Source organism: Anopheles stephensi, chromosome 2, assembly GCF_013141755.1.
Source record: "Anopheles stephensi strain Indian chromosome 2, UCI_ANSTEP_V1.0, whole genome shotgun sequence".
NCBI classification, from domain to species: Eukaryota; Metazoa; Arthropoda; class Insecta; order Diptera; family Culicidae; genus Anopheles; species Anopheles stephensi.
In genome coordinates this window covers 60605908-60623444 of record NC_050202.1, presented here as the reverse complement: position 1 = coordinate 60623444, position 17537 = coordinate 60605908, and the positions used below count along the sequence as shown (strand labels likewise).

The window sequence follows — 17537 nt, the reverse complement described above, 5'->3', positions numbered from 1 at the left end:
TAATTTTGCGACGAGCCGAGGCGTGAGCTTTGAGCACTTGCGTGAGCCGTATGCTCACGGTAAGTGGACGCAAGCCGGTGTAGGCTTGATTCGAAGAGGAACAGTGCTGGCCTCACACAAAAAAAAAAGCTGCAGCACATCTGGTACAGGTATCGGTACAGAATCTTGAAGTCAACGGTAGCAACGGCTAAAGATCGCTCACACGTGCAGAAGGGCAGAATGACGAAGGGAGGATGGTATGGACAAAATGGGGCTTTAAATAAACATGATATTGCGAACCACTTTGCGAGCTACCAGGCAACACCAGGCAGGCTAAGATGATTATCCGGTTCGGTGGCGAGGCCCTGGTTGGCAGACGAAAAATGACACTAGATAAATAACAATGAATGCACATATCATTTAATGATCGTTCAAATTGCCCCGTCCGATCGGAACACCCGAAGGATACCCGTCTTTTGATGCCGTGCTTGCGATGAGTTGCAGATTAATGCAAGTGCCCGTGATGTTGGCGAGTGCAGCGAACATAGGATGGGAAGCGTTGAGGTATTATTATTATGGCAGGAAAAAAAAAAACAGCCACACAAACCAAACCACGTGTTCTACCAACCATCGATCGTTTTGCGATCTGTGTGCTCTTAAGAAATGGTGCTCAGTGTGCACCCGAGTCCACTCTTCTGACACTTTGATGAATTAGAAAAGAACCGACTGCTACTCACCACCTCCAGTAGAACGCTTTTAATGGTAGCCTTTTTTTCTTGCTGCTGTGGTCAGTTAGACCATCTTAATGGTATTGAAAAACATGGACGAAAAGAAAAAACACGCCACATTGCACCAGCTAAAATCGGGGTTGACATGTTGGGGTGCTTACTGGTCACAGTGGCGAAACGATTTGCAGCTCGTTTGAAGTCCGAAGGCGCTGAGCTTTAATGATAATGTGTCAACAGCATGAAACAAGACGTTCACGTGGTGGAACAATTAAATGCATCTGTGACCGTCAAGAGAGGGCTCGTCGTACGTGTGACATTGGTCCAGTTGCAGAGTTGTGCTGTACTAGCCCCATGCAGTCTTGCTGGAAATGTTGGTTGCTGATGTGATTGCTATAGAGGAATATTTTTTTAATTATTTGGGACTAGAACCTCGAAAGGACTCTGTGATTTGATTTTATCCGTAGTTGGATAGTCAGTCCAGAAGGATTTTTTTCTGATCTCAAGATTGCACAAAAAATTAGACTCGCCAAGCTCCGGTGGACTGGTCATGTCATGAGGATGAAACCGGACGACCTAGTCCGTAAAGTCTTTTTAGACAAAGAAGGCATGATAGTGCCAAATTGGGATGGAGTGATGGCGATGATGCTTCCGCCAGAACGACCGGTATATTGAATTGTCAGAAGACAATCAGTAGGTCAAGACTGCGAAGCCTCATACTTACAAAATTAAGTGAAAAGTTAATCATAATACGTACATAAGACGCGGTCTCGGTGGGATTTGATCTCCGGTCCTGCCGTGTGAAGATCGGCGCTATGATCACATTGACTAAAAGACCACCTCGTTAAAAATTCATACATAGTTTTATTCTTGAAAGAGCGGCCAGGTTTTTATGACTGCTGGACTCGCTTGACGCTTGTTCAAATAATTGCTTTTCAGTCTAACATGTATAAATATAACAATTAAACGAGACTCAACAGTCTCAACAGACTGCAACAGTCTGCGTTCATCGTCCAGCCAGGGTACAGCCTGAGCAATGCAATAAAAAATACCACAAATAACCCCGACAACGTTTAGTGATTGTAATCACAAATGATGAAGCGATGCATCCAAGGGTATCGAGCAGATCGAAGGGACGTCGTGTGTGATGCTAAAACGCAACATAAACGCAGAACCGAGGTGGCAGCATAAAACCCAAGACCTATCGTCAACCTTCGTAGGGTTGACGTAGGATGGATCGTAGGGCTCATACAAACAAGCGACAACAGCAAAAAATGGCAAGCCTCGCTCAACGCACATTACTAACCGATCACAAATTACCGACAAATACGTGCACTATTTGTGGCTGCCCCAGCAGTACTGCTCTGACACTTTGGCACAAAAGCAGAAAGCACACCGTAACCGGGCGAACGCGAAAAGTAGCCCAGGAAATATAGCTGCACCGCGCATGCTGCTGCTGGTGCCCGGCATACGCTTGCTAACCTTGAAGCGTTGCCTGATTGCATAAGCCGCCGCGATCGAGCGACAAGATCGGGTGTTCCGTGTGCCGCCACCACCACCACCAGTGGCGGGTGCAGTCGGATTCAATAGACGCGCAGGCTCGCTCGAACATGTCCACCGGACCGTCCCGCGAATGCAACTTTATTTGCCACCCAGTCGCCCTCCAGTCACCAGCCTGTGCATCCTTACGGTCCGCTTGATCCACGCTAACCTTTGCTCTCTCTCATTCTATCTCTCTCCCCCTCCATACGATGCCCTCCCTCAGTTTTATGGATGTATATACACACACACACACATGCAAGGGGGTCGGGAGATTTGCAGTAAATGAATTATTCTAAGTGCACATGTGCAATTATTCACTGCTCGACGTTCTATTCACCGATCAATTGTTGCCCATCACAGTTGTCTTCAGTTGCACCCTTCCCGTTCATCCATCCACCCCATCCACCATGTCTCCACCGTCTGATCGTCCGATTACGAAAAGGGAGGCTCAACTTAAGGCGCCTGATGCAACGACTTCGGTGCTAATAATAACGACGACAATGGCGTCAAAAAGCCACGACATAAAGGCGATCTAATATGCAAATGCGATCTACCGGAGAGGGGAGGAGGCTCTATCAGTGCGGGATGCACTTTGCATCTAGATGCAGCTCCGATTGGAAGCCGTTGCATATTTTGTATTCACGCCCGAGGATTGAGTTCGTTTGGAGCAGATTAATGAAGTAGCGAGATATATGGCGAGCGCTGATATGGCGCGCGATTCTTGATGATGCTCTCCTAAGAATCCAAGAATTTTTGGGTTTTTGCATTTGAGATGTTCATAATATCTCGCTAGATGGTTCAGTACGACGATTTTTTTTTTTCAAATCTTATGCCTATTCTATTCTGTTTCTATCATAGATCGGCTTATAAGCATTCGAAAAGCCTGCATTTAGGCTTAATAAGATCAGGAATGAACTTCAATGGTATTTCTCTCTCTTGCGCTATCACGTGTCGGGATAGACGACAGATTAGAATGTATAAGCAACCCCCTTAATGCATGATTAATATACAATTCATTCAGCCTTACTCAAACGAAGATTCATCTACGGAAGTAAGCGAGCTAAATCTGCATTGTGAAAATCAATGTCACGATGGAAAGATGCAGATTGTTCTGCACTGCGGAAATGACTTCTACAGCCTCCGTTCCGATAATCAAAGGCAGCAATTAAAGGCAGGAAGCGTTCACATACGCACATGGTCAGTCCACGATTTAGAATTTGCATTCGAATCAAAATGGATTCATCACTGGGTGGAAGTCTAAGACATCTATTCGTATTGTTTTTCATCTGGAATTAGACCGGTGATAGAGACAAGGGGGCTCAAATCTCATGTACTATCCCACTACGTGGTATCAATAAGTCTAGTAAGCCAGAAATGGCAGGCTAAGAAGAGAGATTCTGAAGTTGGTATTGGGTTTGCAGCCAGTAGAGCCTTCTTCCCTCCTAGATCATGGTTTAATCATTCTAGAGTCCCCCCGTTCTTTAGCTCTCAGTACACGCCACACGTTAGCTCCACATTCGTAATTGACCCTAATTCGCCAGTCAGTGTCCGGCATCAGAGATCCGAAGGAAAGGGTTTCACACTCCATGCATAAGGATGTTGTCCAGTGGGCAGCAAGATGGGCAGCAAAGTGACGTATTGTGCTCTTTGACTGTCTCTCTGTCTCTCTCTCTCTCTCTCTCTCTCTCTCTCTCTCGGGGTAACTCCTCTCGCAAGCATGATTGTAAATCGTTTGCAAAAGTTAATCCAATCAACGTTCATTTAGCCGATCTCCGATGCCGGCTACACAGACACACCCGCCTCCCTTTACTGGACACTTTCGGGAAACGTGGCCTATTTTTCTCATCCCATGCAGATGGAAAAATTGGCTCCCTGTCCGCGCTCAGTGCTGTTTTCCATCGCTTCTTGCTCCCTAACCTGGGGGAAAGGACAGCAATTAGTCAATTAAATGCGCATTGAGCATATTCCATCCAGAACCTCCAACCCAGCCAGAGGGCGTAAAATCAACAAATGCGCCAAGTGCTGAAGTTCACAACATTTTATCAAGTTGAGTTCGGGAGGTCTGGTGGACGCTTTTGGGGAGTAGGGGATGGATGGGTGCCGGTTTAATGAATGAGTGCGCATGCAATTGCAGCATCGTCGTGTACGGACAGGCCCAATGGTCAGCAAGAGTAAAGGCGCGCAATATATATAGAGTCGCTGCTGTTTCGGTCGTGTCGTGGAGGCATCCTGCGTCAATTAGTGTCTTCCATCAAGGACATCGGTTTGACGAGCCGCTGAGGCAAATGTGTGTTGGACTGTGTCTATGTCAAAATGTATGCATTTCCTAATGACTATACCTAACGTGATTACTAATGATTCGCGTAGTGCAAATGAAGCAGTCTTCGTCGTCCGTTTGATGTCCAGTAGGACGTGTGTGTGTGTGTGACACAGAGCTCGTGCTAGAACGGGTGTGATTGATCGAACCTCTGAGGTTGTGGCTCTTGTTGTTTTTTTTTCTCTCACCACGTACAGTAATCGATCATCCATTATGGTTTGTTCCAAGCATTTGCATGAGACGATTGTTTACTACAGAATTAAATGCGATGAAACAGAAATGTGCCCAGTAATGTTCACTTTTTTCCTACAGAACTTAAACATATTTGTACAGTTGTCAGCCGCCCAATGTCCGATATGGGATATTAGATGAGTCACACAATAAGTTCCCTAACCCTTACCGGTTGGCGAAACAAAGCTCGCCAGCAAACGCCAAAGGATTAGTCACCCTTAAATATGTTAGCCGATACGTTTCCTGGAACTCTGGCCATTTCTCAGTTTTTGGCCAAACTATTATCTCGTTCCGCCTGCTCACTTTGGCAGAAATGCAGGTGGCCACGTTGTCCATATCTAGCTAATGGCGGCTGTCTGGCCAGTAGGAACGAAACATAAAACAAAGGATAATCGTTTTCACTGCGAATCGTCCCCTCGGGGAATGTTTTGATTTTGGGGATCGAGCCGAGCCAAGTGGAGCCAATAAGAAATGAAGCATAGGATTCAGACAACCATCCCGGAACGTTTTGTTTTCAGCTGAAAAATGATGCAATAAGGGACCATTTTCAATCACCAGCTTCTTGGCGCTGTGTGTCTGGCGGTACGCCCTCGAAATACCAGCGTAATAGCTGGTCGCGAAACCCTTTTCCACCGTTGGGCAGACACCATGAAAGCGTGTCTAGAATCAACCTGACGTGATATTTTTACCGAAAAAATGGGGCGAAACGGTGATCCTTCCTGGAACCGTTGCTGGAAATCGATCTTGAGGTATGGGTTGGTTGTCAGAAGACGGCAAAACTTGATAAACTGATCGTCGGATGTACAATCGATTGTTTCATGCGTGGAGATGGGTTCGGTTCCTTCCGAACCATGGTTGTCTCTGAGCTTGTTTAAGATTATGGATTGATTGATTGAGTCTAATTCTTTTCCCTTAAAAATCAGTGAATTTTTAAAAATTTATAACTCCGTAAAGGTCGAGGGTTTTCCGCGAATAATTTTATGACTTTATCCGCCAAACTTTCCTGGCTAAGGTTATAAAGTTGCCCCCATGAGGATGAGTGTTCCAAGTGCCTGAGAATATTTTCGTTCTAAATGAAAACTCACCCCGACTTGACCTTCAAGTTGCGCTCAAGCAATTTAACTAAAGAAGCAATAAACGCCGACAACTCCTTTGCCCATGCAAAGCAGCCTGAAGAGTGTTAGTTCATTAGGACACGGCGCATCTCTCAAGCGCAGGACCATTGTGCGCTTTCTCAATTATTATTTTAATTTAGCTGCCCCAAAACACACCAATAAATGTCTGCCCGCAAAAGCATATCTTGCCAGCGGGGCACCCAGGGAATGATTTTGATGGTCAGTAATAACAAAGATTATTGCACCGGTCATTACCATTCCGGCGATTTGCTGTCTTTACCATTTCGTGATGAATCTGTACAGCCGTCCGGACCGATTACATTCGCCTCTCCACTGCTACGTGAACATCACCAACGTGCGCGATGTCTGTGCGTCGTTACTGCACTCGGACCAGGCCCGAGTGAACCGTCTTCTCTCAGTTTTATTGCCTTTTTTACACCCTTTTTCGTGTATTTACGATCGTGGATTAATAACAATAAATAAGCACGACTGCAAAGAAACAAAGCGAGAGGAAAGAAAAAAGACATCGCACACGCATGGCCACAACTGCGCTCGAAACATTATTTGCGAGTCCCAATGGTGTAAATACGGCTCAAATCCCATCTCGGCTACCGGTTTGTGGTTTGTGCTTTGGGGGAGGCTCCAACGCCTAACGAAAGACGGTACGATCTTAACGACGAACGATTTCGATGCGCATCAGAACAGGAACCTGATGACCGATCGGTGTTTGGACCACGACGAACTGTGCCGGTGGATAAGGTGCCAAATAAATCTTTACCTCTAGAGCTAACCCCCGCTTCGGGGAGCTCGGTATCAACGCGCGCGATGTTGCTGCTGCCGCCAGAAGCTTTGTATCGTACCGATTGGTTGCGGTTTTGCTTGCGGTTGGTGGTTTTGCTTTTTTGGCTCGCTGCCCCAGTACCAGAAGCTGTTGGGGTTGGCCGTGCATTTGTTATGCTTCATTTAGGGTAGCCTTATTTTGGTTGTTTCTGAACAGTCGTGAAAATAGTTGTTGCTCTGCCTTTCTTTACAACGCTAAACGAGCGCATTATTCTTTCGGTACAACACACATGTCTTTCCATGAAAAGTCTCGGATTTTTTTTTTCGCCGGTGGCTTCGACAATGCAAAAAGCTTCACATCACATGATCAACCCACGATACAATATGCATAAATATATTTAAAACGCCCAGCAAGGTAAGCACCTTATGTGGTGGCCATCATTAGTGAATCTCAAGCTAAAGTCCGTTACACTTCTCTCATTATCAAGCATTCTTTTATTTATCGAGTCAAATAGTGTTCATCAATCTGCTTCAATAATTGCCTGTATCTTCGTGTCGATAATGATAGCTCGCTGATGAGGATGCATCAATATGCCCCCAACCGAAGATCAGCTTATCTGCCATCTTTTTTTTGTGTGACAAACAATGTTGCACTTTCGGCCCTCGGCCGCATAGCTCGACAATCCGTCAGCAGCAAATTCGGTAGCTTTAAGAAAACGTGCCCCGGTTGTCTCACTCAACAGATGGGGACCCCAAAAGCCCTCGCTTGAATGCCTGCAGTCAGAAACGTGACGGTGCACCACGCAGCAGGATTAACGTTGACCAGCCAATCGTACTGCCGTACAGATTAGCTGCACCAGATCGGTAGCCCGGTCAGCGTAATGCACCTCAGAAGATCGCGCAACGGCAGCTATCCAGCGTTGGAGAGGCTTCTGTTTTCACCGCCACCGTCCTGGGCCGTCCTGGGTCGTTGGACTTTGCTGGCTTCACCGAACGGTAGTTCAGTGGTGGAGAGTTGGAGTTGGAGTTTTTTTTTACTCTCTCGCTCCTTTAAAATGGGATTTAAATCGTCTGCCTGCAGCAACCCCCGTTGCAACCCTCCCCCCGGGAGATCGGTTGAGACGTAAATTGGAGGAAATAAGAATTGAGCAACCGATTACGCTTCGGTAGCCAAACCACAGACACACACACACACGCACCCGTATTGTCGACGGGACCTTCACTCCAGAGAAGCGTGAGTAAAGACGCCAAGCTGCGTGACTCTCGTCAGGTTTTAGGGCGATGGCGAAGGGGCTGACGGTTGGGGATGCGAACCAGGACGAAACAGGCCAAGAACAATAAATCCATTTTGGAAGCTGCAATAAACCCTTCGATGGGTAGAAAGTCCATCGCAAGACGATTGACGTGACGTCTCACCCCTGTTTCCTGCCAGCTTCATCTCTCCCGTCTATATACACCCAGGTCCAGGTTCATCGGGATGAACCGCACAAGAGAACGGTGGCTTGGGGTTCGTTGCTTGTCTGATCGTTGAAATCCGCACTCGAAGCTTGCTGGATGGGTGAAAGAAAGGGAGAATGACGGAAAGCAGGCGGCGGTTGCGTGGCAAAACAAATCGTTCGCTCGCAGAACCGGGAACTCGCGAGCTCACAGAACACCTGGGCCACGGTAAACGCTCGGTTTCAACGACCCCAAAGCTGGGGTGGACAAACAAAGAACGAACGGAGGAAGAAACTGGATTGGGGGGGGGTGGCGATCTGGGGAATAGAGGGGCGGGGGAGGCGGTACGGCTGTCTTTCTACACACCCCTTGGGGTTGAGCGTCATCGTTTATCCGTCTGTGGTTCTCGAACCAACGACGAGCTGCAGCATCAGCATCTCACGCGACCACAGCTCACTGCTCAAGCTACTGTCGTTAACGGAAGGCTCTGGATTGGATTTGTTTGTTGTTTTGGGGCCTGTGCGTGAAGTGCCTGTTTGGGATGCTGGATTTCGAGCGGGAAACTTACTATTGTCCACAGGGCACAGAGGCCTTGAATGTAAACAAAAACAATCGTTCGATGCGAGTTGAATCTCATCTCAACTCTTGCACTCGGTGTTGTAAACGGTTCGATTTCATTCGCTCGCTTTATAGTTTTGGCGCAATCGAGAAGGCGCTTTCAATCATGATCATCTTCGAGGTTTCTCTTGGTACGATCCACACCCACAAGCCCTACAACTTCAACGCCTTAACGCAGAGTTGTTTTGGTTCTCGGTTTGTTTTCATCCAGCTTTTCTCCGGACCATTTCTCGGTTGTGCATCCCTTCAGGGCTTCCACACCTGCTTCTAGTGATCCTCAGACACACACACACACTGCTGTTCGAGAAGCAGCACTCACCACACCAAGGCAAACGATTGTCTGTAAAATCTGGCCCAAGAATTATTCTGCTCGCGTTACAGAGAACGTTCCTCCCTTTTTCTCTTTCCTTCATCCTTCTCTTCTCGCTACCATATCTCCGTACCCTGATCCATAATTACAATCGTACTTTCTTTTTTATCCTTTCTTCTCATCTTCTCGCCCTTCGAGATACCTCCTCCCTAGTCGATTCGAGTCCCTTGATCGAGCTCGTTTTACGTTAACTTTTTTACGTTTTTGTTTTGTTCCGTAGTTTCGCCCGGGCTTTCGTTGGGTTGTTCCTCTTGCTGGTGCCCCTTCAATTTCTTCTTCTATTTGGCTGTTGTTATTGTTGTTGCCTTGCCATGCATCCACACACGCACAAGTGCATGCACAGAACGCGTCTTTATCTTTCCATTTATTTCTTCCCCCCGTTTTCCCAGCTTTCCCAACAATCGATCTTTTTCTTTGCTCCTCTACTGCGACGACTCTACAGACGCACAGGTCTGGCCAACAACGCAGAGACTGCAGCACAAAATCAGGTTCTCTCTTTTGCATCCTCCAGGCAGGCACAAGACTCCCTGCCATCCCTTGGCAGCCCGGGTTTTTTTTCGTATTTATTTATCGCTTTTATTTATTTATTATTCACGCTTTTCTTCATTCGTGGACGTCCGTGGACGTCGCGCGCACTTTTTTGTCAGTGTGTGTGTGTGTATGTGCTGGGCGCACAGGATCCCGGGTTGATCGCGTGTGTACATCACCCTGGTCAGAGGCCCTGGAGACTATCCAACTGCAGCCCACGATGCACTTCTGGGTTGGGAGAACTCTGCAACAGTGTGGAGAAGAAGGCGAGACAGCGAGGCGTCCGACCAGTGAACGGATTTCTGTGTTTTTGTTTACAATCAGTTCTCTGGTTCTTTTGCTCGATTTTCTTCATCCACGTTCTATGTGCTGCACTTTGCTTCGTTCGCTCGCCCTCTCTCTCTCTCTCTCTTGTTGTGTTCTTTTAACCGTTTTATTCTTCGAAGCCCTTACGCTTCATCGGTTACGATTTTTCCTTATTGCTTTTTTAGTTTAACCTTTTTGTTGTTGTTGGTTGTTATGCTGCCTGGCACACTCTCGTCTGCTGCGTTTGATGCTACGTTTTACGGCACTGTACCTTTGCCGAGTGTCCGAAAACGCAGCGAACGCCTGTCATTCGATCGTGTACCCACAAGACGAGCGATCACTTGTAGGTTTCGTTCGCTTGTTTGCTCTGACGCACCGTCCATTTCCACTGTTGTCATTCTGTGCCTTTCTTTTCTGTTTTTAATTCTACTTGAGTCCTATCTAGACGAATCGCGCATCTTAGGCGTGGATTTGGTGGGTGCTTACATTAAGGCTTTCTCTGGGACAATCCTCTTCAAGCCGTGTATCTAACCTTTGTGAGATAGTCTTGATGGGTTAGCCGACAATTCTAGCGACATTGAGGTGATTTACTGGATAATGTTTTAAAGAGCTGAAATCCTATCATTATAAGAAGTCTTGGCCTCTAATTTCTGACTTCTTGGACTTTATATGGATAGTCTATCCTACAATAGTTTTCCCTATTAATATTTTTTTAAATATATTTTGTCAACTTCTATCCAGTTTATATCCTTTTTTCTGCGTCATAAAACTAGTTTTACGATCCTCAAAATTTGCCTCTTCCTTCTCAACTTATTATTCTGACTGATGCATCTTCACCCATATCTTGCTTTTAGAGCTCAATTTTATGACACGCACGCATCAATATCGCAGAGCTCTGTGTACTGCCAAGGAGCGATTCTATGGACCATATCCATCTGTTCAACATTTGTTTTGCGTTCGGCTCACGGGACTTGGTCGTGGCCACGCGCAGTTTTGTTTGTGTTGGGAGCGTCGCTTCATATTTTCTCCACGTGCAGTCCAATGCAATCATAAGCCTCCCCGGAACACAACCACCACCATCATCGAGCGAGAGTACAACGACTTTTCATCTGCCCTTACGCCCATTGCCGATCCATTTCGGGATGGCCCTTGATGTGCTTGCTGTGTTGTTTTGGTTCCTCTGGTTCTCCAGCCGTTCTGGAGAGTTAGGAGTTTTTGGCGCGCTTTTTCTTGGAGATCGAATTTGACTGGAGATCGAACTTCTTTTAAAATTAGCTTACTAATATTATATTGCGTTATATTTTTAACTCGACAAATTTTAACAATATCACGCACTTTCAAAGTTTAAGAAACGATTAATCGATGCAATATCGACACTCGGCGGATGAGTGTTGCCGTCGTCTGCAATGTTCCTCCCGGTTGAGAGCGTTATCGAAACGGGTTTAACCCACCATTTCTTCTCCGTTTTCTTTCTTCTATCTCACAATATTTTTGATATCGAAACTGTTCAAATCCCCAATCCGTTCTCCAGTCGGAAATTGTCCTTTCTTGTGTGTTTGTGTGAATGTCTCGCTGCCGAACACACCACCGAACGCGCCCTGAAGACTTGGTGCGAAGGCGTCACACGAGATAAGTAGGCCACGCCACGGAACTGGTTTTCCATCTCCTCCCTTTCTCCCCCCCCCCCCCCACCTCACCCTGATCAGAACCTCTGAGGCCCTTTTCCCCGCCCTTGTGTGCCGATGTTCTTGTTCTGCTGGTGGCTCCAAACGGAACCCCGGGAGCATTGACACAACGGGGAACTGAACGAGTTCTCGATTGCTGCTACCGTGTGCGCACCACAAGTCAGGCGAGGACGTATGCAGGATAAATCTCGGGTTATCGTCATTTTTTTCTTTCCCTTCTTGCGTCCGTTTTTCTTCCCATATTCAAATGAGGTGAACCATATCAGCCGTTCGAGCTTTCGGTTCGGACCCCGGTGGCTGATCTGACCTGGCGTGGCCCTGTTTTCATGCTCGAATGTTGTTTGTTGTTGTCTCGCGCACTTCATTCGCGCACTCGGGAAATGGATGGCTTTTTTTTGCTGTCACGATACTAAAAAAAAAAACACCAGTTCCAATCCTTGACCGTGGCTGACGGTTGCGTCAAATTGCATCGCTCAGCATTCAACCTGTGGAAGAATACAAATGAAGCATAATCCATGCAACGGATGGCGCGGAGTAGCGCGCTTATAATAAATGTTTTATTTTCATACCGCCCTCGGCCCCTCGGTGGTTTGACCCATTATGCGTTTTTTGTACGTCTTCGGGGTTCAGGATTTGGTTAACCGTTGCGATAAATCATTCGCAGTGTTTCGGTGTTGTGGTACGTAAAGCTGAACCTGTCCTGCGAGATGTAATAAAGTGGATTTCCAATTTCCATACGGGTGCAGTTCGATGTATTGAATATATTCATAGGTGTTATATTTAAATATAAGTTTAATCCTTTGGAAGAACATTTATCAGAAGTCAATTGGGATAATTTATTTTCAACCCCTCCTTGCTGGACAGCTAATAAGCATCGAGAGCGTTATTATTATTATTCCACCCCTTTTTTCCGACTGGTGTCAGAATAATTGTAGATGATCGTGCAGTGGACGCTTTCAACCGTGCAACTTCAAACAGCTTCGCCACTTTTGGTTCACCCACACGTTCCGGACCAGCACCCACTCGAATCGTCATCCCCTAAGCTCACCGACGGAAGCTAGCTACAAACCGGTGGCACGCGCTTTGTGTTGAGCCTACAATTTAGCCTCGCGATCACTATCGCCCGGACTGAGTAGAGATATTAAGGGTGCCCCCTTTAGAATGATGTCCGATCTGATAAGATAGTGTAACGAAGTAGCTACCACCTAACATCCGCTCTCTTGTTGTCTAACAGACGATCGAATGAGCGATAAATAAGGTCACCAACTGGGCTGTGCTCGCTTCGACAGTGACGAACTTGAGACTCGCGCTCTCCCCCTCTGGCTGGGAAATTGAGACACGCGGACGGAAAAGTTTCAAATAACACAACAAAAACACCCGAAGAGTCTAGAGCAACCGGAAGAGCGCTCGCTGTAACGAAATACCGCGCGAGCACGCGCTCGTGTTTGGCGGCGTAACGCGGAAGCACGGTTGTCGGCGATCTCGCAGACAGTATGGCACCGTCGTCGTCGTCGTCGTCGGAACTGCGAGACACAAAACAATGCTCCCATTAGAGTGTGTGAGATCGCAACTCGGGCTCGGTTTCTCACACCATGATTGCGGATATGCATCCAAACGCAAAAAAAAACTCTATCACTTATTAGTCAATCAGCGATCAATCATGATGTCACCATAGACGATCTTGGTAGACCGGTGGCAAGATGCTTTGCCCTTTTTTGTACCACCATCGTGTGCATCGTTTAAAGCGCAATCAAGCATCGGGTGAGTCGGAGTGTTCTTTCTGCTTTCGTGAGTGAGCTAGCTGCATATCGGAGGCAATCGCAAACGTCATGGCGCGAAACATCATTATGATTATTGGCCCATTGACCGATCCGTCGGTCGGTTTGCACTGATGATCATGGCACCGGGCGGACATACACACGTGAGAATTTTAATTATTCTCTCGACCCTTTCCTACCACTGCCACCGGTGCCTGGCGGTGTGTCTTAAATGGGATGGAGCCAGAGCTTCTGGGTGGAATGTTCCTTGTTCGATTGGATATCCTGTTTCTGCTTTCATGCTTTATTATATTACCACTTCGATAGGGAAGAGCAAGGAGGGTTTTTTTTTTGCTGATTTCATTCAACTTATTACGCGCCGGTTCGAGTACGTACCACGGGACTGGACGTGGGAAAGGCAACAATAATTAAAGACCGTTGACGATGCGGGTCAATACATTGGTACGGAGTGTAGGGGCAGCAACTTAAAGGAGATTACAATTTGCCAGTTAATTGATTTATCCTTGAAGGGTTTTGTTATACTTCCACCTTGTTTGGTTTTTTCTGGTCGGGCTTTCGTGAAAGTTGCGATGGTTTATAACTGGTCCAATGATGGTTCAAGTTAAATTATATTTGCTAACTAAAGAATGAAGTATAATTCGAAGCGAAAATTCACTACCAAGAAAGAATGTCTCTAAGGACACACTATCCCCACAGTGACCAAGCGCAAAATGGTGCCCTTTTGTCAATCCTTCTACATCATACCTGCCATAAAACCTAACGGGTGTTTTACTGATCACCTCAACCGCAACCTCATCATTTCCAACCTCCTCCCCCTCAAGTTTTCCGTACCGTTCGGTATCCGGGCGCTTGAGTCACTGGGTGAGAATTTTAATTGAACCCCAGGAAAAAGGGTATCGCTCGATACGCGAGATACGGAGTTTGTGCGCTTTTGTGCAGTACGGGTGTCTGAAGTGGTCTAGCTGAAGGAGTGTAGGTACGCAACAAAGGCTTTTGTTACTGGAGCACTTGCGCCTCAAAGAACAACTTCCCGGAAGCCGCCGCTTTTGGCTGTTCTCTTTATTGGGAAGTAGCTTACCGGTTCCCTAACGTAGAATGGGGCGATAGGACTTTAAGTAACATGAGTCAACTTCAGCAATTCGCAAGTTTAACACTTAATAGTAAACAATATTGATTATTTTTATTTTCTCTCGTTTTTTTATAGATGGTCCACCGACACCGTTGTCCCAGTCACCGCCGAGCGCCTCCTGCAGTCCGTTCACTACCGGAGCGTACTACGGTTCGGGGCAGGTATTCTTCCCAAGGACTCCGGCCAACACCGCCAACGGACGCAACGGTGCACGTGTGTTCTTCCACCAGACCCCGGGGCAGCAGTACCCGCAGGTGCCACAATCGCAGCCAACACCCGGGTCTGCAAACAGCCATTCCAGTAGCAGCGGTGTTAGCAGCTCGCTTGATACACCGTCCTGTTCATCCGGCACGCCGCACTAGTAAGTATGAGGCGATGGGAGGCAGTGTTTCGGAAATTACATTCATGTTCCCTCTCTACTTTCCACAGTCACCATGGTCAACTGCAGCCGATCCAGTTTAACTGGCACGACGATGGAGATTCGAGCGAATCGGAAGGATCCTCATCGCAGACTACCTCCTCGTCCGGATGCAATCCGCACTGTTTGGGGACGATGGACGGTGGGGCCAGCAGTAGTTCGTACAGCGTGCCCTCGTCGGCCAACCTGATCAGTCCGTCCTCGTCCGGTGGCACACTGTACGCGTCCGTGCCGCCCCATCTCGACTACATGGCGGGGCGCGAGCAGTTGCAGGAGTTCCCGGGCAAGATACCGCAGCGCAAGCGGAAGTCGCGCACACCAAAGCCGAAGAAAGCGGGAGTGAGTATCTTGGAGTTCTCTTGAACAGTAGGATAGTGGAAGGATAACGGCAAAATCCAGACAGGTCCTTAAGATCTTTGAGACAGATATTCATACCAGCTGTTTCGGTCACCTGATCACCCTTTTAAGCCGTGAAAAGAACCGTTTTTTTGCATTCGAATGATGCCAATGCTCGAGCCAGCACGGGAGCATTAATGAGATTCCGATACTCGTTCGCCTTGCCCACGTCGCAGTAAAAAACAACCGTTCTTGAGATGTGTTTTTTGCTTCCCGAGCTCAAGTTATGCTATGTCCCCCCCGAGGGGACGCGTATGCTCCACTCGTTCTGCTGCACACTCATTATGCCATTATGCTGCTACCCCACGGACAGCATCAGCGACCTCAACCATCAAGAGTGCGCTCCACATTTTCCTCGCATCGTTTTGACTGACTGCCACTGCAACAACAGCAGCCAACGCTTCGCTTCGCTGCCCTAGCCCCGAACAATTACTTAACATGTCCACGAACTGGGCGTCGATGATGATGATGGTGATGGTTTCGTTTATAATTAGCTGGACGCAGCAGCCAACCACTCTCACGCCCTGTCTGTTCCCCTTTCTTCCCTGGTTCCGAGGTTGCCGTAAACAAGCCTAGCCAGCGAGGATGCACTTTGTGTTTACGTTTACAGCTTCTGCACGGGCCGGTTCCGACGGCCGATGATCCGCTGGTGCGAGTGTCGGAGCCAAAGAGGGATGCTACGCGTCCTGCCGCGTTATGATCGATGTTGTGCTTCATTGATGTGCGTTGTGTTGTTGTGTACATGGTCACAACGCCTCTGGATTGTTGCTCTTTTGTGTGTGTACGTGTATTTCCACGCCACGCCAGAATGCTTTATTTTCGTAAATAAACAATTGTCCACCAGCACGGTGAAAATGTGATGAGTGCTCGGTCCTATTGCTTTTCTCGGAGCATTTTTCTTCCACGCTACTGCACATTACATTTTTTTTTACATTCTGACGTGAAAGGCAATCCCATAATGATGTTCTTTCAGCAGCGGAGAAGTTATTCAATGCTCCAAAATCATTTTTCACTCGAATGCGAATGCGAACTAAGACGAGATGATCACCAACCATGATCCATGAGCCGATCATACGCGCGTTGTGCAGAGCATACGCCACTGTTTGACCCAGCTTCGCAGCAGGGGAGCAAAAATCGGTGTTGTTTATTTGATCGATGCAACGAGAGACCGATCGGAGGGCGAGCCGCGCGTGTGTTTATTGTTCTGTCCGCCTCTGGAACGGCGTACGGAGGAGTGCACGTGCAACGCCCGCGTCGTTCGGGCCCCGTAATTCGGGAGGCTCACTTTCCCCGTATTCGTACGCCACTAGCTGACACGTGTGAGAGTGCGTTTGGTGGCGTGTGGCTTGAGCGTGTGGTGTGTTATGATTTCTCATTGCCCTGATGACCCTCGCGCGATGAGGGATTTACTGTGGGAAATTAGGCCCGCAGGCATCGATTCGAGGGTGGATAAAGGCAAATGAGCAATGCTGCTCAATCTAATTCTACAAACAAACACGACATTACGACATTCGAATGGCTGCATTTTGATCGGTTAAAAATTACGGTACGGTGCGGGAGGCCGTTGCCTAAGAGCGTCCGTTGACCTGTGCGCTGTACGATAGCGGAGACCATGCGCCTCCATCAATTGTTTGGGCAAGGGACTGGGAGCGATTGTTTATTTGGTGTGTGTGTTTGGGAAAGTCATCTGTGTCCAGATGATCCGATGGGAGGATCGTAACTCTAACCCTTAGCTCAAACAATGCACTGATATCAGAAATTTATTGAGGTGCTTCGAATTGAGAATTGATTTACGTTGCGCCATGGTGTATTGTGAATGATATTATTTTCAGGAAATATTTGAATTATTGCTCCGGATTCTTCTTGGAGAGTACAGAATAATCATACAACTCAATCAATTTAAAACAGCCAGATAGTGAGAGGATGCGCCTCAACTACGTGATCACTCAATAGCAGCTCCAGTACACGAACCTATCTCGCTGTGGCACGTATTGAATTACAAAATCGTATCAACTCTCATTTCGAGCGTTCCAAGTGACAGACTGGGCTCTATTTTTATTTTCCCACACACACGCACACACACATAGACAGTACGGAATGACCTAGTTTTTCGTTCCAACTCTGACACTTCTTTCTACGCACCAATGCTATCTCTGCAAATAACAAGCGTGCAAAGCGGCTAG

The 17537-nt window shown here is 47.4% G+C and overlaps 1 protein-coding gene across 1 annotated transcript in view; it reads left to right on the top strand.

Annotated features, from left to right (window-relative positions):
* LOC118506507 (atrophin-1-like) overlaps positions 1 to 17537 on the top strand; it is a 55778-nt gene that overhangs the window by 32948 nt on the left and 5293 nt on the right. The window contains exons 2-3 of the mRNA XM_036043725.1: positions 14616 to 14901; positions 14970 to 15297. Coding sequence (XP_035899618.1) covers positions 14616 to 14901; positions 14970 to 15297 — 614 coding nt within the window. The remainder of the gene's footprint in view (positions 1 to 14615; positions 14902 to 14969; positions 15298 to 17537) is intronic.